General features: G+C 39.4%; 1 protein-coding gene across 16 annotated transcripts in view; it reads left to right on the top strand.

The window, feature by feature from the left end:
- LOC125463094 (membrane-associated guanylate kinase, WW and PDZ domain-containing protein 2) overlaps positions 1 to 26,074 on the top strand; it is a 545,354-nt gene that overhangs the window by 454,824 nt on the left and 64,456 nt on the right. For 13 of the 16 annotated variants that reach the window (XR_009447220.1, XM_059654599.1, XM_059654586.1 and 10 more), the window contains 4 exons: positions 2,314 to 2,345; positions 11,908 to 12,097; positions 12,703 to 12,744; positions 20,788 to 20,880. Coding sequence is in view for 15 of the 16 variants with exons in the window: in XM_059654599.1 (XP_059510582.1) it covers positions 2,314 to 2,345; positions 11,908 to 12,097; positions 12,703 to 12,744; positions 20,788 to 20,880 (357 nt within the window). In the remaining variant the exon portion in view is untranslated. The remainder of the gene's footprint in view (positions 1 to 2,313; positions 2,346 to 11,907; positions 12,098 to 12,702; positions 12,745 to 20,787; positions 20,881 to 26,074) is intronic. The other 3 variants (XM_059654588.1, XM_048553805.2, XM_059654598.1) reach the window with 1 other exon arrangement.

Raw genomic sequence — 26,074 nt, 5'->3', positions numbered from 1 at the left:
AGGAGCACAAAAGCTGACGTTTCGGGCCTAGACCCTTCATCAGAGAGGGGGATGGGGTGAGGGTTCTGGAATAAATAGGGAGAGAGGGGGAGGCGGACCGAAGATGGAGAGAAAAGAAGATAGGTGGAGAGAGTATAGGTGGGGAGGTAGGGAGGGGATAGGTCAGTCCAGGGAAGACGGACAGGTCTTCTATGTCCAGACTATTTATTGTCGCTGTCTTGGTCTCTTGTACAGTTGCTGTGTCAGTCAAGACATCATTTTTATGTATTCTACCTCAACCCCCATTCAAGTGCATGCTCACCATTTGGAGGTTTGCATGCAGCCTTGAAACTCATGAGAACATCCCGTAGTAGTATTATATAGGAAGAATTCAAAAGCAAGGGCTTCTTCTGATGGGAAACATTCATGTAGGGGACCTGTTGGATGATCGATACACTCGTCACCCAACTTCATTAGCTGAGTACATGAGGGCTCTGGAATTGGTTGTGAGGATGAGGTAGTTCATGTTGCTTAGATATTAGGATCATGAGTTCTTCTATCAATATCACAGGTGGCATAGGAGAGGTCCTCAGTTTGGATTGTGTTGGCACTTACATGCACCTATGCAGCACTCCTGTACCATGATTGCAGCAGTGTGTGCCATTTATGAGATGCACTGCAGTAATTCACTAATGCTTCTTCAAAAGCACCTTTCAAAGCCATAGCCTCTACCACCATGAAGAACAAGGGAACACCACCATTTGCAAATTCCCCCCCCCAAGCCACGCACCATCCTGATTTGGAAATTTTCACCTTTCCCATTCCTTCACTGACACTCAGCTCAAATCCTGCAAGTCCTTTTGTAACAGAACTGTGGATGTCCCTACACCCAAGGACTGCAGTGTTTCAAGAAAATAGTTTCTCACTACTTTGTCCAGACCAGTAAAGGATAGACAAAAATTCTGGTCCAGTCAGCAGTCACCACTTCCCATGAACAGTAAAACAAAGATTAATAACTGATTTAACAGAAACCAATTTAAGACTTAACTGCAGACCACCAGTTACAGATCAGCTGCTTCCCTTATGCTGACAGAATTTTGCAATTTCTGTAAATGATTTGGATGAAGGGACCAAATTGTGCTGATGACGCAAAAATAGATAGGAAAGTGAGTTGTGGAGAGTACAAGGAGGATATGAAGGGAAGTAGAGTTATTGTAGACAAAGATCTGGTAAGTGTTGGAATTAATTCAGAAAAGCTTTACTGGTATGTGGAATGCGTTTTCTAATGATGGAAGATTGGATAGGTTAGGCTTGTATCCTCTGAAGCTGAGAAGAGTGATTGGCTGAAACATGTAAGGCCTTGAGGGATTTTGACTGTATGGATTTCCTCTTATGGGCAAATCTAGAGTTACAGGTCACTGTTTTTAAAAAAAGGGGTCCTCCATTTAAGATGAATAAGAAATTTCTCATGCAGAAGTTCTTGGAACTCTTCCTAAACAACATTGGAAGCAGAGTCTTTGAAGATTTTTAAGACCGAGGTGGACAGATTGTAGGTATAGAGAGGGTGAAAGAAAATCAGGTGTAGGCAGATAGGCAGGAATGTGGAGTAATCTGATTAGCCATCATTTTATTGAATTGAGAATCAGGCTTCGCAGGCCAAATGGCCTGCACCTACTTCTAACTTTCATGTATACGCTTATTTTGTGAGGAGTTAACTAAAATATTTCTCAACTCTTCATATCATGTACTAATAATGTGAAAATGTCATTAAATTGTAATTCATCAGGGATTTTTGAAGATTATGAATCGAATGGGGACATGTGCTTTGAAATTAATTTTAAGTTGGTGAATATTCTGAAGCAACAGCCACATCATGTGCATAAGTGACTGAGCAGAAGTAAAAGTGACATTTGAGTTACTTTCATCTTCATTACTCTAGTTTAGCAAATCACCTGTTTGCTTCTTTCGTTAATCAACCGATTATCGTGGACCTGGTTTACTTGATGGGGCTAAATCTCAGAATAACAATTCTGCATGATTTCCTCAAGGGTGTTGATGGAGAAACCCATAAATGTTAAGAAGTTCTGCCGCTATATGAATAATTCAATCCTGCCATCGTCTTCTGGGACCTTTGCAGTGCAAAACAAAGTAGTGCGCAATTTAATTAAATTCTGAGCTTATCATGTGCATTCTTATTCATCACTGTATTTGTAGCACTCCACTCTGTCAAGCACCACAAATGTTATCACCTGATACCCTAAACTAATTGGAGTCCATTGTGTTCAGTCACTTCAATCTCAGAATTTTTCTTTTATCTTTTTTGATCTTTTGCAGGTTTTTTCTCACCCTGGAAGAGTTCAAAACAAGTAAGTGCTGCCTGTGGTTTCAGCATCATTACTGTTGCAACTTTGAACTCAAGCAAGTTTTTATGTTGGAATAAAACAGCTTGGCTAGAAATATTGCTGTGATTATTGGATAAACAATTGTATCTTGCTGGAAAAGTGATAAAATTTTGTCCCTAAACTGACTGTATCTAGCAGTTTGATATTATGAAAACACAATATAATAAGAAATAACAGTAAAACACCCTTTTGCATACAAGCTATTTTTGTGACAATTTAGGTTACATGAGGTTGTGCAAGATAATCTCAGAGTACAACGGACCTTGATCAGATGAGGCAAGTGGCTGAGGAGTGACAAAGTTTAATTTAGATCAATATGAGGTATTGCATTATGGAAAGGCAAATCAGGGCAGGACTTATACACTTATTGGCCAGGTCCTCGGAGTGTTGCCAAACAAAGAGACCTTTAGGTACAGATTCATGGTTCCTTGAAAGTGGAGTGGCAGTAGGTAGAATAGTGAAGAAGGCATCTGGTTCGCTTGCCTTTATTGGCCAATGCATTGAATTGGGAGATCATGTTGCAGCTGTACAGGACACCGTTTTGGCCACTTGTGGCATACTGCATTAAACTCTGGTCTGAGATAATGGGAACAGCAGATGCTGGAGAATCCGAGATAACAAAGTGTGGAGCTGGATGAACACAGCTGACCAAGCAGCATCTTAGGAGCACAAAAGGAGACGTTTCGGGCCTGGACCCTTCTTCAGAAATCTAGGCCCAAAACGTCAGCTTTTGTGCTCCTAAGATGCTACTTGGCCTGCTGTGTTCATCCAGCTCCACACTTTGTTATCTTAAATTCTGGTCTCCCTGTTATAGGAAAGATGTTGTGAAACTTGAAAGCATTTACAAAAGATTTACAAGGATGTTGCCGGGTTTGGAGGATTTGAACCAAACGAAGGGGCTAAATAGGCTGGGGCAATTTTCCCTGGGCCATTGGGGGCTGAGGGGTGACCTCATAGAGGCTTAAAAAATCATCAGGGATAGGAATAGGGTGAATAGTCAAGTCTTTTCCCCTGGTAGGAAAGTCCAAAACTATAGGGCATAGGTTTAAGGTGAGAGATGATAGATTTGAAAGGGACCTCAGGCAACATTTAAATACAGAGGATGGTCGGTCTCTGGAATAGCTGCCAGTTCAGGTGGTGGAGGCTAATACAATTACAACATTTAAAAGGCATCTGGATGGGCGCATGAATAGTAAGTGTTTAGAGGGATATGGACCAAATGCTGGAAAATGGGACTAGATTAATTTAGGACAACTGGCCGGCATGGACAATTTGGACCAAAGGGTCAGTTTCTATTCAGTATAGCTCTATGAATCTAATATATTCCATGGTCCCTGCTGATGTCACTCTGAACTGAGCCTATAAAGCATTACACCAGTAACAATAATTCTATTAGTTTTAAAATAGTTATGGAAATGGATAGCTCTATTCCACAAGTTAAATTTCTAAACTGGGGAAGGCCAATTTTGATGATATTAGACAGGAACTTTAAAAGGTTGATTGGAGGAAGCTGTTCACAGTTTACGGGACTTCTAGCAAGTGGGAGACCTTCAAAGCAAGATAACAAGAGTTCAAGGCCAGCATGTTCCTGTTAGTGTGAAGGGCAAGGCTGGCAGGAACAGGAAACACTGAATCACTAGAGATATTGAGGCTCTAGTAAAGAAAAAGAAGGAGGCATATACAGTGTAGGCAGATGGGCTCAAGTGAATCCCATGAGGATTACACTTAAGAGAGAAGTCAGGAGAGCAAAAAGGGGACATGAGATATTTTTGGCAGATAGCATAAAGGAGAATCCAGACAGATTCTACAAGTGTATTGCAGGCAAGAGAGTAACAAGGGAGAGAATAGGGCCTCTTAAAAATCAACAAGGTCTTCTATGTGTGGAACCACGGCTAATGGGTGAGATCCTAAATGAATATTAATCATAAGTATTTACCGTGGAGAGAGACATCGAAGGTAGCGAACTTGGGAAAGTAAATGGTGATGCCTTAAAAGAATCCACAGTGATAGTAGAAGATAGAGAATAGTGGTAGAGGGTTTTTTTTTCAGACGAGAGGCCTGTGACCAGCATTGTGCCTCTGAATTGGCGTTGTGACCACCTTTGTTCATCATTTATATAAACAATTTGTTTGAGAATACAGGAAGCATGGTTAGTAAGTTTGCTGATGTCATCAAAATTGGTAGTGTCGTGGACAGTGAAGAAGTATTACCCATGAATACAATGAGATCTTGATCAAGTGGGCCATAGACCAAAGAATGGCAGATGGAGTTTAATTTGGTGAAATGCAAGCTGTTGCATTTTGATAAGATAAACCATGGCAGGACTTAAACAGTTAGTGGAAGATTCCTAGGGAGCACTGTCAAACAGAAACCTTGGTAGGTACATAGTTTCTTGAAAGTGGTATCACAGGCAGATGGGTTGGTGAAGAAGGCGTTTGGCATGCTCGCCTTCATTGGTCAGAGCATTGAGTACAGGAATTGGAATGACATGTTTCAGCTATACAACACATTGATAAAGTCAGTTTTGGAGTACTATGTACAATTCTGGTCACCCTGCTATAGGAAAGATGTTATTAAATTGGAAAGGATGCACAAAATGTTTACAAGGATATTACTGAGACTGGAAGGTTTGAATTATAAGGAGAGGCTAGATAGGCTGGGAGTTTCTTCCCTGGAGTGTAGGAGGTTGATGGTGACCTTACAGAGGTTTATAAAATCATGAGAGGCATAGATCAGGTGAATAACCAATGTCTATTCCCAGGCAAGGGAAGCCCAAACCTAGAGGATATAGTTTCAAGGTGAGAGGGAAAAGATTTAAAAGGAACCTGAGATGTAACTTTTTCAAACTGAGGGTGGTGCAGATATGAAACAAGCCACCAGAGGAAGTGATAGATGCAAGTACAATTTAAATGCAATTTGAAAGTCATTTGGACAGGTACGTGGATAGGAAAGGCTTAGAGGGATATGGACCAAATGCAGGCAAATGGGACTGCTTCAGTTTGGGAAATTTTGTCAGCGTGGATAATTTGGGTTGGACGGCCTGTTTCTATGCTGTATGACTCTTTGACATTTGAGAATGATAGGCAATGACTGCTCTCTTGATTCTCAAAAGCAAAATACTGCAAATGCAGAGAATCTGAAATATAGCAGAAAATACTCAGCAAGCCAAGCAGCGTCTGTAAAAAAAAGGCACAAAGTTAACATTTCATATTAATGACTTTTGATCAAAACTGGTAAAAGCTAGAGATATAGTAAGGTTTAAGCAAGTACTGAGGAAAAGAGCAGAAGAGAAGAAAGACAAAAAGGGAAGCCTGATGGGGTGAAAGGCAAAGTGAGCAAATGATGAACGCGATGATGCTTAAAACAAAAGCAGCTGGAAATGGGACAAGTAAATCAACCAAAAAAGGGTCTATTGCAGAAATTCACCAACAAATAATGCAAGTTCAAGCACATATTTGCGCAGTGAAATCCTGAAGTCAAGTAACACACCTACGTGGAGAGTAGTCGAGTATGCAAAGATTAATATCACACCACTCCCTATTCTTCCGGTAGTTTAAAAAATGCTACTGAAGCAAGAAGTAGCTATAGGTGTGAGTGACAAATTCAGGGTGAATTGGCAGAAAGGTAAATTTCAATTTGACGATCTGCCGAACCTTTGCCAGTGTTTTAGAAAGCTAGTCACAATACAAATTCCCATACTGTCCCCAAGAGTCAGCTCAAGCAGCACACTGGAACCTGTGAGGTGCCGTCATCACCTCAGTCAAGTGGAAGTGAATGATATGCAATCACAAGAAAGAAATACATTCCTAGAAGCTAGAGCTGTCAAGGGGTATAGGAAGAGAGCAGGTGTGAATTGAGGTAGAGATCATGCTGAATGGTGGAATGGGTCAGTGGGCCAACTGACCTATTCCTGTCTTCTGTTTCTAAGACTGTTATCTGGTAAGCACAGAATACCCAATTACATCAACAATCAGAAGAATGCTTCCAGTTGCTTCAGAGATAACTGGAACTGCAGATGCTGGGGAACCTGAGATAGCAAGGTGTAGAGCTGGATGAAGACAGCAGGCCAAGCAGCATAGGAGGAGCAGGAAAGCTGACCTTTCGGGCCTGAAGAAGGGTCTAGGCCCAAAACGTCAGCCTTTCTGCTCCTCTGATGCAGCTTGGCCTGCTGTGTTAATCCAGCTCTACACCTTGTTATCTCTAATGCTTCCAATTGTTTACTTATTTCAAAGGCACAGTGCTGTTTGTCTTAAAGCTTTAAACTAAAACAATGCAGCAGTTTTGGATCACCCACAGCATCTGAATGTCACATGGAAATGCCCTGCAAAAGTTAGACAGGTTACAACAAGGAGGGGCAAAAGATGAAGAATGAGGTCTAGTAGTATTTTAAGCCTGGCTGCTCTAACTGACTAACATTGATACAGACCCATAAAATTGCTTTCTCAAGCACTTTAGAACTATAATAACAAAATTTGCAGATGAGAGGAATTGGGATATAAATTATATTTAATGTGAAGGGACACTAACAAAATAGAAATGTTAATAAACTGATAGAATGGACATGTAAATGGCAAATGAACCTCAATTTAATGTGTAGTGTTGCATTTTGTACAAAGAATAATAAGGCAACCTATTCCTTGTAAAATAAGAATCTAAATGGGAAAAGCGATATAAAGGAATTCACCAGAGTAGATTCATAATACATTTAAGGTCATGTCTGGGCCACCAAATAGTAATGGTTGTGTAGGGTAAAGAGTTTAACAAAAGGTTGCAGCATGGGCAACAATTATCATGAGTGACTTCCAACTGCATAGAGACCGGGTAAACCAATTGAGCACTATAGCTGTGGAGGATAAGTTGCTGGAGTGTATTAGGGATCATTTTTCAGATTAGAATGTTGAAGAGCTAACTGGAGGACAGTTATTTTAGAGCTGGTATCAAATAATGTAGAAGGGCTAGTTAACAATCTTGTAAGAGGGATAGGGATTAGTGACCACAAAACGATAGAACTGAAAGTAAGATGGTTCATTCTAAATTGTGTTAAATTTGAAAAAAAATTTGAGCTATAACCCAATTAGTTAAGGCAGAATGGATCATAGATCATCCCTTCACTTGCTATTCAGCTGTTAACTCTTTATTCACACCATTTGACACTTCTTTCATCTGCAAAGACACTCTACTCATACCATTTGTACTATCTTTTGACACTCTTGATTAGCTGAATTATCTCATAATTGTCTTTCCACCTACAAATTCTGTGCCTGTGCACATCCTTCCACTTCACCTGATTAAGGAGCAGAAAGGATGTACTGGCACCGGAGGGGATGCAGAGGAGGTTCACTAGGTTGATTCCAGAGTTGAGGGGGTTGGCTTATGAGGAGAAACTGAGTAGATTGGGATTATATTCATTGGAATTCAGAAGATGGAGGGGGCTTCTTATAGAAACATATAAAATTGTGAAGGGAATAAATAAGATAGAAGTAGAGAGGATGTTTCCACTGGCAGGTGAAGCTAGGACAAGAGGGCACAGCCTCAAGATTAGAAGGAGCAGATTTAGGATTGAATTGAGAAGGAACTTATTCACTCAGAGGGTTGTTAATTTATGGAATTCCTTGCCCAGTGAAGTAGTTGACACTACTTCAGTAAACATTTTTAAAGCTAAGGTAGACATTTTTTTGAACATAAAGGAATTAAGGGATACGGTGAGAGCGCGGGTCAGTGGATCTGAGTCCACAAAAAGATCAGCCATGATCTTTTTGAATGATGGAGCAGGCTCGAAGGGCTGGACGGCCTACTCCTGCTCCTAGTTCTTATGCTCTTTGAAAGCTTATGATTTCAAATAAACCTGTTGGACTATGACCTGGTGTCGTATGACTTCTGATTTAAGATTACATTAGATTTTTTTTAAAAACGGCCTATAGCGTAGTCAAAACTAGCCAGAAATTCTGAGGATTGGGAAGTTTATAGAATACAGCAAAGGAAGACTTAGAAATTGATTTAAAAATATGCAAGAACAGAATATGAATGCAGTCAACCAAACAGTATGAAAACATACTGTAAAAGCTTCTATAGATATGTAAAAAGGAAATGTTTGGCAAAACGAGTGTCAGTCCATTAAAGCCTAAGTCAGGAGAATTTATTATGGTGAATAGACAAATTGCAGGGAAGCTAAATGGTTACTTGTGAGGGTGAAAGAAATCTTCCAGAAGTAGAAACCTGAGTCACTACATAGAATGATATGTTGAGGAAAATGAGTATTAATAAGAAGATCTTACTGAAGAAATTAACAGGGCTGACGGTTAACAGATCATAAGGATCTGATGGTTTCCATCCCAGTGCCATTGGTAAGATTTTAAAGTGCACTATTAAGGATGAGTTTGCAGAGTACTTAGGGATTGTAAAACAGGGCTGAGTCAACACGACTTCATCAAGGGGAGATCATGCCTGACAAATCAGTTTGAATTCTTTGAGGCGGTAATGAGCAAGTTAGACAACTGAAATTTAGATTCCCAGAAGGCCTTTGATAAATGCTGCACTGAAGCCTGCTAGACCAGACAAGTTTGTGGTGTTAGAGGCAATATACTGCATGGCTAGAGGGTTGGCTGACTGCCAGAAAGCAGAAAGGGGTCTTTTTCAGGATTGCAACCAGTGACTAGTGGAATTCTACAGGGGTCAGTGTTCACAAGTATTCATGTATACGTTAATGATTTTGATGAAGGAACAAGGCAATGCTGGTGAGTTTGCAGATGACGCAAAGATAGGCAGAGGAGCAGGTAGTGTTGAGGAATTAGAGAGTAAGCAAGAGGATTTGGACAGTCTAGGAAGTGGGCAAAGAAGTAGCAGATGTAATACTACGTGGAAAACTATGAAGCTGTGAACTTTGGTAGAAAGAATAGATGCCTAGACTACTTTCTAAACAAGCAGAGGCTTTGGAAATTTGAACCACAAAGGTACTTGGGTGTCCTAGTTCAAAATTCTCTTAAGGTTATCAGATAGGCTCAGTTGTCAGTTCACAAGTCAAATGTAATGTTAACATTCATTTCAAGAGGTCTAGAATACAAAAGCAGAGATGTACTGAGGCTGCATAATGCAGTGGTCAGACCACATTTGAAATATCGTGAGCAGTTTTGAGCCTGTGTCTAATGAAGGATATGTTGGCATTGGAAGGGGTCAAGAGGAAGTTTACAAGAATTATCCAGTGATGAAGAGTTAAAAATCATAGAATAGAATCCTACAGGCCATTCAGCCCATCAAGTGCACACCGACCCTCTGAAGAGAGTCCAACGCAGATCCACCCTCTTCCAGTAACTCTGCATTTCCCATGGCTAACCCACCTAGCTGACACCTGTACACTATGGGCAATTTAGCATGACCTTTCAATTTAATCTGCACATCTTTAGACTGTGGGAGGAAACCAGAGCACCCAGAGAAAATCCACACAGTCATGGGAAGAATGTGCAAACTACACACGGACCGTTGCCTGAGGGTGGAATCGAACCTGGGTTCCTGGTGCTGTGAGGCAGCAGTGCTAACCGCTGAGCCACATCTCGCCCCTTTATTATATGAGGAGCAATTGAAGACTCTGGTGCTGTATTCAATGGCATTTAGAAGGATGAGGGGGTATCTGATTGAAACTTACAGAATACTGAGAGGCCCGGAACGAGTGACTGTGGAAAAGATGTTTGCTCTAGCAGGAGAGTTTATGACCCAAAGGCACAGCTTCAGATTGAAGGGGTAACCCTTTAAAACTGAGGTGAGGAGGAATTTCCTCAACCAGAGGGTGGTTAATCTGTGGAACACATTCCCACAGAGGTGTCTTGCAGGTAAGAACCAAAGGTAATATTTCCAAATTTGCAGGTGATATAAAGCTGTGTGGGAATGTTTGTTGTGAGGAAGACTTCAGGAAGATTTGGAGAGGCTTAATGGATAGCCAAAGACATGACAGATGGAATATAATGTGGAAAAATGTGAGGTATCAACTTTGATAAGAGAACATGTATAGAGAATTTATTAAGTGGTAAGAGTTTGGAAAGCATAGAAATACAAACCTCATTTGAAGTACTATATGCAGTTTTGGTCGCCTTATCTCTGGAAAGATGATAGTCCAGAAGAAAAGCACAATGAAGGTTTACTAGACTTTTCCTGGGATGTTGAGACTGTCCTTTTGGCTAAACTGGGCCCGTATTCTCTAGCATTTTGCAGAATGAGGGATCTAATTGAAACCTCCAAATTACTTAAAAGGATGGACAAAGTTGATGTAAGAAAAATATTTCTCCTTCTTGAAGGACTCTAAAACCAGGACACCCTATCTGAAAATAAAGAGTATGCTATCTTAGGTCCATGATGAAGAGAAATTATTTCACTTAGAGGGATGTGAACCCAGGTGATTCTCTACTATAGACTGCTATCGAGACTCGGACTTTGATTATGTTAAAGATTTCTGATGAGCAATGGTATACAGGGTTATGGGGGTGACATGTAAAAATCAATCAAGTTTTTGATTAGCCTTGATTATTTTCAATGGTCAGGCAGGTGCAGTTAGGGTGAATGGCCTACTCTTGTTCCTATTACAAGTAGTATCACAGATACTGGTAGTATCATAGTACAGTAGTATCACAGTAATAAAACCTGTAAAAGTGAAAAGCACTAATAGTATTTTTGAAAAATAGAATTCGTAAACAAACAGTATCTGTTAAACTTATGTAAAACTATGAGTTAGAGATACTTGGAGTACTATGTTCTGTTCTGACCTCCATTATGTAAAAAAAAACCAAAGTATTACAAGAAGATTTACAAGGATGCTATCAGAATGAAGAGGATACAGCATCACGTAAGTCTGAATAAACGTAGAACTCTGCTCGTTTGAAAAGACAGAAATAAGAGATGACCTAATAGAGCTCTTTAAAATTATAAAAACCAAAAGAACTGAGGATGCTGTAAATCAAGAATAAAAACAAAGTTGCTGGAAACTCCACAGTTCTGGGGAAGGGTCACCGGACCCAAAACGTTGACTGTGTTTTCTCCACCACAGATGGTGCCAGACCTGCTGAGCTTTTCCAGCAACTTTGTTTTTGTCTTTAAAATTATGATGGGGTGTATTGTATAAAATAGAGGTGTTTCCACTTGGATTCCAGGGTGTCAAAAGTAAAGGCCATATATACAAGATGGCCATTGCGAAATCTATTAAAGGACTCAGGAGAAAATTCTTTACTCAACATGGTGGGACTTCAAATCTTGATACCATGTTGAGTAATTGAGGTAAATAGCATAAATTCATTTAAGGGAATACAATAAGGGATAAAGCAATAGAAGGATATATGATTAGGTGAGATAAAGAATGGTGGGAGGAGTTTTATGTGGACAATAAACACTGGCAACAACCTGTTCCTATATTGTGAAATTCTATGTAAATAACATGACAAAGTATTGAAGACGCCTGATGTCATTGAACCATATACTACCAAGAATCCAAATCTCGTATTGTAAACTTATTCTGCAGTTCTAAAACTATTTCTATTCATTTCAGGTGTTAGATAAATGGGAAAATCAGGACAGTCCTCGAGCAAACTTCTCAGCCCAGCATCTGCCTCATAGTCTTCCCTTCCCACCTCATATCCATGGGGCTTCTCTTCCTGACTCTTCGGATGGATTTGATCAAAGGAAGCCTGATCCGTATGAAGTTTATGAAAAATCAAGAGCTATCTATGAGAGTAGACGTAAGTAAATCTGTTTTGTTCACCCACTGGAAAAATAACTGTTAATGACCAACTCCCACCTATTTGACAACTTCCTAGTAACATTTTCTGTTGTCATATCTACATGAATGAAGTAGGCATACAACATATTTGAGAGCCCAGTTGATTTGTATTCTGATTTGCAATAACATGTTAATGCAGCACAGCAATTTGGTTAATTTTGTTTGTTTTAAAATTCCATTTTTTTAAATGCCTTGATTTATTTAAATATCCAAATGTTTTATTTATAACCAACAAATTCTCTGTGCCCTTTGAAAGTAGTACTGTAAAAGTAAGGAATTTTATTTTAATATATAACATCAAGTTTATTTCAAATGATGGAACTATCAGAATCTGTTTATTAATCATCCGTATAGATGGATTGAATTATATAAAATAAATAGAGAATGGAATAACGTTACTACAAGCGTACAATTGTTACATTTAAGTACCTCTTCCTGAACAATTTCTGTACAGAACGTCAGTCATTAAAATTAATGCAGAGGAGCACTTGAGTAACTGTTGGCAACATGAAGAGTCTCTACATGAATACATAGTTTTGTTTAATTCCACATTTTCCTGTACAGAGCAAATGCCACCAAGGACTGCATATCGGGCTGATTCTTCTGGCAAGTACTTTGACATTTTTCATCCTGTAGCTTAAATGTAGTTTCCATTCATCTGGATATTGTGATTGTCTAATCTGTCTGGTTGCAGCCAACATTTTCTGCATGACTATTTAGTTTCTCCTTTTGCTCTTTATTCTAACACTGACAAGTCTAAAGCATTGTAAATAACACCAATTATAAACAGTGAGGTTTTAACTAATCATTTACTCATTGACACAAATTTCAAATGTGTTTGATGAAAAACTTCAATTTCCCTCAATGACTTAAAGAGGCAAGAATAAAATAGCATGCTGTACATGTAATTTATTCGTCACAAATCTGATGTCTGGCAAAGACCAAGTTTAAACTGTCATGAAGTATGTGGGAGTTTTGCCTTTTCTCAGCTGATAATTTGTTCAGACAACTAAATGCCTTCCTCTAGGTTAAAGGTCTGGTATAGCAAGTACATTTTTTAAAATTTGCTGGAAACCATGTATAACTTCGGTTTGAGTGCCTGAATTTGTTTTGATGTGATTATCATGGACCTGTAAAGTTTGTGTAAGTGGTAACTGAGGATCCAAAATGTCACTGTTGCTGCATTTTTGTGTATAAACTCAGGTATTATGCATGGATTATTAATCTGCTGGTAAATTTAGTGTTGGATTCATAAAGTAATGGAAATTGACAGATATATACTTCAAGACTCACTCAAATAAATAACTTGACTTTGAATATTAGTACATTATTCAACTCTGCAACATTTCAGAGACCTGTGCACGTTTTGTAAGATTGTGATGCCTGTAAATCATTTATATTTAGCATCAGACACCTAATCATTGTTTCTCCTCTCATTTTCTGAACCAGTTTGTTTATTTCAATGACCAAACACAAATCACTGAATTGGACCTCAGCTACCATGTGCTTCAAAAATTCTTTCTATCATTCTGGATATGAAGTCTTGCCTTACACATTTGTACCTACACAGTACAATGGCAGTAGCTTAGATAATATCACTGTTACTAACTTAGGTTAGTGTGGAACTGTCTGTATAAAGAAAAGAAAAGTTTATAATTATGTAGGACTTCTCAAGCCCATAGGATCTCCATAAGTGTTAATGAAATACATCTGAAGTACAGTAACTATTGTAATACAGGATATTTAACATCCTATATGCACAGAAAGCTCTTACAAGCAACAATGTGACACTGACAGCTACTTCTTTTTATGATGTTGATTGAGGGCTAAATATTGGCAAGGAATAATTTTCTTAGTTTTCTTTACAAAAGAACTCCATGTGATCTTTGCATTCACCTCAGAGGACAGATAGTCTTCAGTATAACATAGTGTCATAGACATATACAGCATGGAAACAGACCCTTTGGTCGAAGTCATCCATGCTGACCAGATATCCCAAATTAAGGTAGTCGCATTTGCGGGAATTGCCCCATTTTTCTCTAAACCCTACCTATTCATATATCCATCCAGATGCCCTTTAAATATTGTAATTGTACCAGTCTCCACCACTTCCTCTGGCAGCTTGTTCCATAGGTGCACCACCCTCAGCTTGAGAAGTTTGCTCCTTAAGTTCCTTTTGAAACTTATCCCCTCTCTCCTTAAATCTATGCCCTCTAGTTTTGGACTCCCCTACCCAGGGAAAAGACCTTGGCTGTTCACCCCCTCTATGCCCCTCATGATTTTATAAACTTCTATAAGGTCACCCCCTAGCCTCCTATGTTCCAGGGAAAATAGCCCCAGCGCATTCAGACTCTCCCTATAGCTCAAACACTCCAAATCTAGCAACATCCTTGTAAATCTTTTCTGAGCCTTTTCAAGTTTCACGACATCATTCCTATAGTAGGGAAATAAGAATTGAATGCAGTATTCCAAAAGTAGCCTCACCAATGTCCTGTACAGCCACAACGTGACGTCTCAGCTCCCAACATCATCTGAAAGGTGGCATCCCTGACAGTGGAACACTGTGCTGGAGATGTCAGCATTGGTCTTTGAGCTCATTTCCTGAAATAGGACTTGAATTCAGAACCTTCTGACTGACAGATATAAGTGCTACCGACTCAGTCTCCATCTCCCGTGATTTCATGGTAACCACTGACTAGCTTTTAATTCTAAATGTACTCAGTGAATTCAAAGTTCACCATGCTGACATGTGAGAGGTAGCTTTGTGAGATGTACTGACAATGCACAAATGGCATGTGCTCTGATGCATGTGGCAGTTGGGACAGAAAAATGAAAGCCCATAGGATCTAGGGAAAAGTAGTAAATTTGATCCAAATTTATGACAATGACAGGAAGCAAAGGGAATTGTTCATGTGAGTTTTTGTGACTGTTAGGCTGCTTCTCGTGGGCTTCTGCACAGCTCCAGTTTTAGCTCCCTTTTGTAGAAAATAGCAGTGATTTAGACTTAAATGTGAGGGGCAGGATTAAGTAACTTGAAGATGATACAGATATTATGTTTAATAACGAGGAAGAAAGATGTACACTACAAGGAGATAACAATAGACTGGTCAGTTGGGGAGGAAAGTAGGAAAATGAATTTCCATCTGGACAAGACAAACACGGTAAGAGAATACACAATAAATTACGGAATACAGAGAATTATTAAGGAATAGAAGGGCCTGGCAGTGCATATCCACAAATTCCTGAAGCTAGCAAGTAAGTGTTTTAGAAGGTGTATGACATACTTCCGTTTGTAATCTGAGGCATGGAATATGAGTTAAATCATAACTGTATAAACCACATTCGTAATTCTTCATCCAGCTCTAATTATCATATCACAAAGAGAATATAATTGCACTAGAGGTGTTGCGGAAAAACTGCAGTTTTGGGAAACATTAGCTTTGAAAAAAAATGTTCAAAATATAAACAGAGTTTGATAATGAGGGGACAAAGATTTAAAGTAATTGGTAGAAAGATTATAGGAAAATTAAAAATTTCTTTTCCTCCTAGATGTTGGAGAGAATCTGGAGCTCACTGCCTGAACAGGCGGTTTGAAGCAGAAATTATCATCCCATTTTAAAAGTCCTTGAATACGTACAATACCGTGGATCAAGAGCAAAGTGCAATTAGATTAGATCAGATTAGATTCCCTACAGTGTGGAAACAGGCCTTTCGGCCCAACAAGCCCACACCGCCCTTTGGACCATCCCACCCAGACCCATCCTCCTATAACATTCACACCCCTGCACACTACGTGCAATTTAGCATGGCCAATCCACTTAGCCTGCACATCTTGGGACTGTGTGAAGGAAACCAGAGCACCCAGAGGAAACCCCCACAGACATGGGGAGAACGTGCAAACTCCGCACAGACAGTTACCCAAGGCTGGAATCAAACCCGGGTTCCTGGCACTGTGAGGCTGCAGTGCTAACCACTGAGCCACCGTACCACCCCAAGATTGAATAGCTCTTTTACATTACAGCTAATATAGACTAAATAAGCCAAATGGCAACCAACTATGCAGTAAATTTCCATGATTCTACTGTGGAAGCATACTTAGTCATGTTTACGAAAGTTTTCAATCATAATCCATGGTCATTAAAAAACTTGCATAAGCAGTTTATTTCCAGTACATGAGCAACTTCTGTTGCCTCATTATTTATTATACATCTAAAATTTAGATTTAAACCTGCCTATAAACCAACTAAAGGACTGTCATGTCAGTCCTTGAGATTGTGAAGTTACTGAGTTAATACCTAAAGGAAAGAAAGAATAATCACTTTTTAAACATGTGGAGGAAATAAGAACTTGAACAGGCCATTCAGCCCCTTCATTCTAATCTGTCATGCAGGTAGATCATGGTTGATTTTCTATCTCTGCCATTTTTCTGAACTGTCTGCTATCTCTTGATGTCTTAATTTCTAGAAATCTTATTAATCACCATCTGGAACATATTCATTGACCAAGCCTTCCTAGCTCTCTTGAGTGAGGAATTCCAAAAATTTATAACCTTTTTAGCAAGAAAATTCCTCCTAAATTCAGTTAAGTACTCTATTCCTTACTTTGAAACCGTGTCTCCTGGTTCTAGACACCATATCAAAGCCAAAGGAAAATATCCATCTTGCAGACCCTGTTGAGTTCTATAAGAATTTTGTACATTTCACTAAGATCGACTCTGTTTCTTCTAAGATCAAAAAAATACAAATCCAGTTTCCTCAAACTCTGTTCATAGGACAGTTCTGCTATATTAGAAATCAGGCTGGCAAACCTTCACTGAATGCTCTTTAGGCAAGCATATCCTTCCTTCAGTAAAGGGACCAAAACAATATACAGTTCACTAAGGTTACATTTAATTTGCAGTAAGACAGAATTGTTTCTGCACTCAAATCTTCTTGCAATAAAGGCTAGCATACTATTTGCCTTCCTAATTGCTGTACCTGCATGTTAACTTTTAATGACGCATGAACAAAGAAACCTAGGCCCCTTGGCCATCAGCGCTTCCCAATTTCTCACCATATAAGAAATACTCTGCATTTCTGTTTTACCAACAAAAGTGGACAATTTAATAACTTTTCCTACCTACATAGTTTGTCTTAATCCTCTCGAAGCCTCTTTCCATCCTCCTCACAACTCATATTCCTACCAAGTTTGATGCCATGAGCAAAGGGGAGGTGGTGGTGTAGTGGTAATATCACTGGACTAGTCATCCAGAATTCCAGTCTAATGGGTTTGACTCCCACCATGGTGAACGGTGTTGGTGAAATTTGAATTCAGTGAAAATCTTGCATAAAAAGTGAGTCTAACAGACCACTGTCAATTGTTAGAAAATCTCTACAGTGCAGAAAGAGACCATTTAGCCAATCAAGTTTCCTCTGAGTACTCCGGTTTCCTCCCACAGTCCAAACATGTGAAGGATGGGTGGATTGGCCATGCTGAATTGCCTACAGTATCCAGGGATGTTTAAGTTAGATTGATTAGACATGGAAAATGCAAGAGTATGGGAATGAGTCTGGGTGGGATGCTCTTCAGAGGGGCAGTGTGGACTTGTAAGGCTGAATGGCCTGTTTCCACACTGTTGGGATTCTATGAAGTCTGCACCGAATCTCAGAACAGTATCCCACCTACCCGCACCCATACCCATAATATTGTGTGAGGTTTTTACCATGACTACCTACCCACCCTGCATAGTACAGGTCCAATTCACTTAACCTGCATATGTTTGGACTATGAGAGGAAACTATGAGAGGAAGCACCCAGAGGAAACCTTTGCAACTTGGGGAGAATATGCAACTCCACACATGCAGTTGCCCAAGTCTGGAATCAAACTCGGATCCCTGGCACTGTGAGGCAGGAGCGCTAATCACTGTGCCCCCTGTATTGGCCAATTCCTATCATGCTAATATACTATTCCCAATGCCATGAGTTTTTATCTTAAGTATTATATCTGGTATTTTGTTGAACACCTTTGGAAATCTAAATATATTGTGTCTCCTGGTTCCCTGTATCTCTCCTGCTTGCCAGTGCCACAAAAATTAAAATAAATTTATTCGGCATGCTTTCATTTCATGAAGTCATGCTGACTCAATAAAAACTGAAAGAATGGTGGATGGTGTAAATCAGAAACAAAAATAGAGATTACTGGTAAAGCTCAGCCGGTCAGAGAAATCAGAGTTAACCTTTTGCGTCAAGCGATCCTTCCTCAGAACTCAATTGGATTACATTATGGTTTCAGAGATAGTAGGAACTGCAGATGCTGGAGAATCTGAGATAACAAGATGTAGAGCTGGATGACCACAGCAGGCCAAGCAGCATCAGAGGAGCAGGAAACATCAGCCTTCCTGCTCCTCTGATGCTGCTTGGCCTGCTGTGTTCATCCAGCTCTACACCTTGTTATCTTGGATTATATTATGTATTTCTCTGCAAGTACATCCTTTATAATAGAATCGAACAGTCACCTGGCCAGGTGACTGCAGTGGTTAACTGCAGTTAGGAATGGGCAACAAATGCTCACATCCATGTCTAAAAGTGGCACAGAAGGAATACTTTGTGTAATAGAGATAATGGGAACTGCAGATGCTGGAGAATCCAAGATAATAAAGTGTGAAGCTGGATGAACACAACAGGCCAAGCAGCATCTCAGGAGCACAAAAGCTGACGTTTCAGGCCTAGAAGGGTCTAGGCCCGAAATGTCAGCTTTTGTGCTCCTGAGATGCTACTTGGCCTGCTGTGTTCATCAAGCTTCACACTTTATTACTTTGTGTAATAACCTATTTTCAGTCATTTGTGTCTAGCGATCATTATTGGTTAATCATACAAATTAACCACTGCCCAAATAATATCCTGCTTGCTGACTATTCTTCCCAAAAAGAAAAGCAACACCATAGGGAGACCCTGAAAAATATGCTATAGTTTATTTTTAGGAGGCTAATTGACTAGAAAAATCCTGTTAAGTGCAGTTTATAAAAATCAATCTTTACATTCAATCAAACTGTAAGGAGGTGCATGGACATATGTGGACTACCATCCCTTGTAACACCTTCAGGTCATAAACTAGTCCTTTTTATTCATGCTGCTAGAATGATACATTTCTGTACGCATATTTAAAATGACAACTGACGTGAGCTCAAACTTGTAAGCTGCCTTTTTGTGATCAATAAATAGAAGCGAGTGAATATTAAATTCTTGAATCAGGATATGGAGTCTACCCCGAGAGGTTGCCAATTAAATTTAGATAATTTGGAAGGTGATTAAGATGAACTGATAATTATTGTGGAAGGCATGATAAGGTTCCATGTATACTTAAACACTGAGGGCCACAGGCAAACTGGGAGGCTTAGGGGAGGGCGTGACCGAGAAAATGAGAAGGGAAGATGGAAGGATAAGTGTCCGCTGTCTTCCCACAATCTCTCTCACTCATTTTTCTAAGAGCATGAATGATGGAGGCAACCTAGCTGCCTGTATGCCAAGGGCAGGCCTCTTCCTGCTACCGCTGATGTTTTAGCAGCATTTAGTGGGTCCTCCACCATGTAATGAGACCTTCATGAACTTTGACAGCCTCTTGGGGCTCAGTGGGGCCAACATGTTTTAACTTAATGGTCCTTGGAGGGAATGCCAGAGGCAGAGGCCACCCTATAACTACCTGCAAACTACCTTTAAGAAACACATTCCCAGCAGTGGCCACAACGTCTCATGACGCTGCTGAACTACCAGCCCTCTGACTGGCAGCATCTTGAGTTCAGAGGTCATCCATTACAAGATGAGCAGCTCAACGGTAGTTAATTCATTACTCACCTCCCAAAATTGCAGCCATGATTCCACATGAACTGAGGTGGTGTTGCTCTCAGCATTCCAGCCTATCATTGTGACCACTACCACAACATTAAAGTTCAGCCATAAGTGATGCCAGCTGCTATGAATTCAGAAAGATCAGAACCATCAAAGACCAAGCTCCATTTATTTTCTTTCATGGGATGTTGAAGTTAATGCCAAGGCCTTAATTGTCTTTGAATTGAGTGACTCACAAGGCCATTTCAGAGAAGGACAGTTAAAAGTCAGCCATATTCCTGTGAGTCTGGAGTCACATGTAGGCCAAACCAGGAAAAGATGGAAGATTTCTTTCCCCATAGGATGTTAGTGAACCAAATAGACTTTGACTCTAATTAACAATGATTTTATGGTCACCGTTTAGCTTTTATTTCCAAATGTATTAACTAAATTCAGAGTTTGCCATCTACCATGATGGAATTCAAAGTCTTGTCAATGGAGGTTTAGCTTGGCTCACTGGTTTAGTAACCTAGTGACAGTACCCCTCTGCTGCCATCTCTTAATAACCCAGATTTTTTTTTTTAAGTATTTCAATCTACCTTAAACTAAAACCTGTAACAAACAGAATCCTTGTTTGGCCCTTAAAGTTTTTCTAACCCGACAATCTTACGCCTATGGACTGACACTTAGTTTTCCTGTATACACCTTTGTTGGTGTAATGCATTATGTATAGTAGTTGCTTGAATAAAACACACGTTGTTCTATCATTTTGTATCAGCTCAAGAGGACTAACAAGTCAAAACTTCTCCTTTGTTCATTCTGATTGTGTCCTATCTTTTGATTTAGGTCCAGACTACCGAGAGATAGATGTTTATTTACGCAGACAAGAGTCTGGGTTCGGCTTTAGAATCCTGGGTGGAGATGAACCTGGTCACCCAGTGAGTAAGATATAATACTGCTTTGACATAAAGCAGTTATACACTAATTTAAAGATGAAGTGTAAACTAAAGAACAAACTTTATTTTCCTTACAATTAAGAGAAAAAGTCCTTGAAATACTTAATAGGTTATTCAGTAATTTTTCCATTGTTGATTAATTTCTGTGGATCTCCATTTTGGTTTCAAATTTCAAGCCTTTAAAATTATTTAATTTTGACATTGTTAAATGATTTTTGAATGGATTTTGATTGTAATGAAACTACTTCTATTTACACAAATGAGAAATGATATTCTTAAATCATTTTATGAACTTATACTCATTAAACATTGCATGTGATGTTTCAACCATAACAATATAATGCTGTAATAAAATAAGTGGTGGAGAAACTCAAGAATTCTGCAGCATCTGTGGAGAGAGAAACACAGGCAGCATTTAGAGTATGATATAACGTCTTCAGAAATGAGAGGAGCTGAGAAATGGTTGTCTTAATACTGTAAACAGTGGGAGAGAAGGAGTGAGTGGAACAGAATGTGTGGCTGCCCAGAGCAAAAGGTAACAGGAATGTTAACGGCAATAAAGAAGGCACAGAGAAGTAAAATGGGTGTAAATGAAAATGGAGCAACAAGACACAACTGGAGTGAGGGCAGTAAGAAAGATGGAGGTTAGAGATCATGCTCCATAGCTGTGATACTCAATATTGACTTCTACAGGCTGTAAAATGAAATGTTCCAACTCAGGCCTGTGTGGAACGCTGTTGCAGGCCCAAGACGGAATTGTTTACATGGGAGCAAAATGGCTTATTGAAATGGTACAATACTATCCTTTGTAGTATTCTGCATTACTAAACAAAACGTTTATCAAACCTATGGGCCAAATTTTTTTTGTTACTATCATATATAATTTGCACAGTTAATGTTAAATTTACATTGGGCATGTATGTTAAGTATTTCCAAAATGTGGTGTTGTAAAGAAATTGATGACAGTAGCTTTCATTTGTAATAGAAAAATATTTCAAGGTATTTTGCAGAAGAGTGAAGGAGTAGGAGCTGTGTCCTTATGAGGAGTTGAAGAAGAACATCAAAAAATATTATTGCATTTTGAAATATGTAGGTGGAGTTTAGAAAAGCAGAGGATTTGGGAAGCAAGTCCCAAAAAGGGCAAAAATGAATTGGTGAGAAGACTATTCTTCTTAAAATAGCACAAATTAGTTGTAGTATTGGACTTTCTCTTAGCCAGATGGCATAGATGGGAGTTGTGCATCAGGACTCTGCCAAATCCAAAATGTAGAAGAAGCCAAGGCAATTACACAGGACATTGAAGATTTGAATGGGAAATTCCCTTGCACCTGAATCTTCCTAAAATATCCATTTAAATCAGATATTTTAGGAGGGTTCTGCTTCAGTTATTGGTTACCAGGAAAAGTTACACAATTAAAAACTCCCCTCCACACATCAACTATCTTATCTCACACACCCCATCTGCACCTCTCCCTGACCCTTACAACACCCCTGGACCCTGACCAATATCCTCCCCTAGTACCAGACCTAATACACACCCTGTACCCCAGGACATAGCAAGGTCTGCCACTGGAATGCGACACCCCCAGGACATATGGCCACCTCCCCTCTGGGACCCAATAATGCCATCTTCTTCCAGGACCAGAAACCCTGCTGTCTCACAGGATATGACAATCCCACCTCCTCAGGCACCAGACGCAACACCTCCCCTTCTCTCCAGCACAAAAAACCCCTCACTTCACCGGTAATCCCTGCCACCGAACCAAACACCCACCCCTCCGCTGTATCTGACTGTCCCCTCCTCCTGCTTTCTGAAATGACATCCCCACCTGCTGTCAGAGCCAATACTATCAACCATTAAATGTTAAATACTTAGTTTTATTTCAATCAATTATACACCATAAGACTGAGACACCTCTGGCTTGACTTTCCTTAATGTATGTTAGAACACACTTTTGGTAGAACAAGTAACAAATTATACCAAATTAAGCTAGCATAAACAAAAAAAAATCTATTCAGCTCTTCAGGACAGTACATTTGATAAACCTTTTTGCAAAGATGAAACAAAATTCAACTAGATTTTTGAAAAAAAAAGGTCATGGAATTTCGGCATTGCTGGCTGGGCCAGCCTTTATTGCTCTTCCTTTGAGAAGTGATGATGAACTATCTTCTTAAGCTGCTGCAGTCCATGGAGGAGAACCCCAGGGGAGATGATGTCCTTGTAACATTATTGATATACCATTAATCCGACACAGAAGAAATGTTCTAGGGACCCAGATTTGAATGCCACCACAGCAGATGGTAGAATTTGAGCCTAATAAAGATCTGGAATTAAGAATCCACGAGACCACTGTTGATTGTTGAAAAATCCCATCTGGTTCACTAGTGTCTCTAATTAAGAGAAATATGCTATTTGTAACTGGTCTGGCCTGCAAGTGACTTTAGACCCACAGCAAAATAGTTGACTCTTAATTATCCGTTGTTAAGGCCTAGCAACCCACTTCGTTATAAGAATCATTAGAACGTCTCAGATTAAAAGAGCCAAATTAAACAGCTCATTATAAATGATCGACAGAGGTTACGTGGCTGCCATTAGGTTTAGATTTTAATTCCAGACTGTTGTTGAGTTCAAATTTAACCATTCGCCAGCGTGGAATTCAAACCTTTGTTCCCAGAATGTTAGCCTGGAGTTCTGGATTAATAGACCAATGACATTGCCACTACATTGTTCTTCCTGTGATTTTTAAACATTTTCTAATCAACCTGCTCAGATATTATTCACATGTCTGGAGTTGGTGGGACTTGAACCTGGCCCTCTTGCTGAGCAATACAAACACTACAAATACACCACAACAGCTGCAAATATATATTGATTGACTGATTTATTGTACTGAGACAAGTACTGAGATACAGAGAAAAGTGTTGTTTTGCATGCTATACAGATAGATCATACCATACAAAATGTATCAGGATAGCAGAACAGTGTGCGGAATACAGTGTTACAACTGCAGAGAAAGTGCAGAGAGAGATCAGAATTAATGCTTGAGAGGTCTGTTGAAACGTCTGATAACAGCGGGAAAGAAGTTATTCTTGAATCTGTTTGAACATTTATTCAAACTTTTATACCTTATGCCCAATAGAAAAGGATGGAAGAGTGTATAACTGGGGTGGGAGGCGTCCTTGATTATGTTGGTTTCTTTCTCAAGGCAGCAGGAAATATAGATGGAGTCAATGGATGGAAAGTTGGTTGGCGAGATGGATTTGGCTGTGTTAAAAACACTGTGGTATGTTTGAATGGATATTTCTCACCAACCTGCTTGGATATGTTATTACAAATTTGTGGAGCATACTTGACCTCAGGCCTCCTGGCTCAGAGGAAAGGATAGTACCACTGTGCCACAAGAGCCCCACACATGTATGAATGCCATCTGTGGGGAGTAGTGCAGTAGTGGTGCTCAAGAGTCAGCCATTTTCCCAAGTGGGTCATGACAAGAGTGTCAGTGAGAATGTCTATGGGTGATTTTAGGTACCATTCACAGTTTCTAAACAAGCTGTTCAGAGATGTAATTACACATCTCTGGAACAGCTGGACTTGAACCTAGGCCTCAAAGCTAGTGACATCATCACTGCACCACAAGAGCCTTGCTCACTATGTATGAATAGAATTAATGCATTAATTCACAATACCTGTTTTTCTGTTTCCCCTTGAACCTTTAGGTTTTTCACAGCCTATTAACAGTTAGCTTTGAACAATATTCCCCATTGCCCAACCTGACCTACCTTAAATCCTTCTTTACTTATTTTGCACCTTAGCTGCATGACACCCTGTTATTCTATCCACATGACACTTTCATCTCACACTTGCCTTGCATTCCTAACTTTTCACAGACACTGTCAAAGTGGCTATTTATACTTCTGGACATGTAAGTCACAGAATATGGCAACTACTGTTGTGAGATAGGGTGTGTGATTTGCCTCACCTAGACAATTCTGGACTACACAGGACCTGTTAGATTTATGGTACAATCCATATGCCTGCAAACAATGTAATCAGAATCTTCTGTCAGAAATACGGGGCTCTTTCTTAATAGAAAAAATAGGAGTGGATTGGCAATTTGACACTCATCTGAAAAATGCAGCCCATATTTGTGAATAATTCACAGGCATGTTGCTAACATGACAAAATGATATAAAATTACTAAAATTTTTATTAGTTTCCTACATTAATACAACAAAGACTTCTATGTATTTGTTAAGGGGTGATATCAATAAAATTGTTAAGTGGTTTGAAAAAATTGTTGGAATAATATGCAAACCTCAGTCACCACTGAATTGTTTAAGAGATATCTTGACAATGTTGTGTAATGGAGTTGCAAATACCATAAGCAAGAAATTGTAGTGAAGTAACCTTTTCTTTCTCTATACTGAATTATGTTTGCAAAATAAAACCTTTATTCTGACCAGTAGTTTTTCTGGTGTCAGTACAGAAGTATTGGCATTTCTTTCTCCAGTGCCATACAACAATGGAGCTTGGGAGTGTGCAGAAGAACTCCAACTAAGATTTGAATTTTTATCCAGTAGTGCATAATTACAAGTCATGTCATAAAAATCTGTTCTTCTGGCACAGTGATAAAATCTAATGGCATGGAAACAAAATTACAACTTCAATCTTTAATAATTTACCAGCTTGAGTGCAAGTAAATTTGTCTTGTTTGAACATGCTTTCGCCTTTTTCCCTTTAAGATTTCTACAGATTGAAAAGATAGATTGCAGACCTGCTTGCTGACTACTGCCAGTGCCACTTTTATTCTGGCCATTAAAGTTATACTGGATCATTTAGGGATGCCTGTCCTTCCAGTTGTTTGTTTCTCTTGGACATGACTGGTATTTAGTCAGAACCTCCTAAAACTGCCATGGCTGGGAACAATGAAGAAGAGTTTAACCTCTGGGTAATTGCAGCTGCCCAGTTATTTCCCTTTTATGGACACAGTCTATTAATATTCAGGTGCACTGCTTTGCTACAAACATTTTATTTCTTTTGACTAATCACATTGTCTGAGACAAATACAATGTTAAATAAAGCCTGCCCTCACTGATTATCAAAGGGAAAAGTAGCCCTGTGATTACTGAATACTGCATCACCAGTGTAGTTTTCCAAAGCTTAGAAACCCTCCTTG

Source organism: Stegostoma tigrinum, chromosome 25 (assembly GCF_030684315.1).
Source record: "Stegostoma tigrinum isolate sSteTig4 chromosome 25, sSteTig4.hap1, whole genome shotgun sequence".
In the NCBI taxonomy this organism is placed as follows: domain Eukaryota; kingdom Metazoa; phylum Chordata; class Chondrichthyes; order Orectolobiformes; family Stegostomatidae; genus Stegostoma; species Stegostoma tigrinum.
This window is presented reverse-complemented; position numbering and strand designations above follow the sequence as displayed.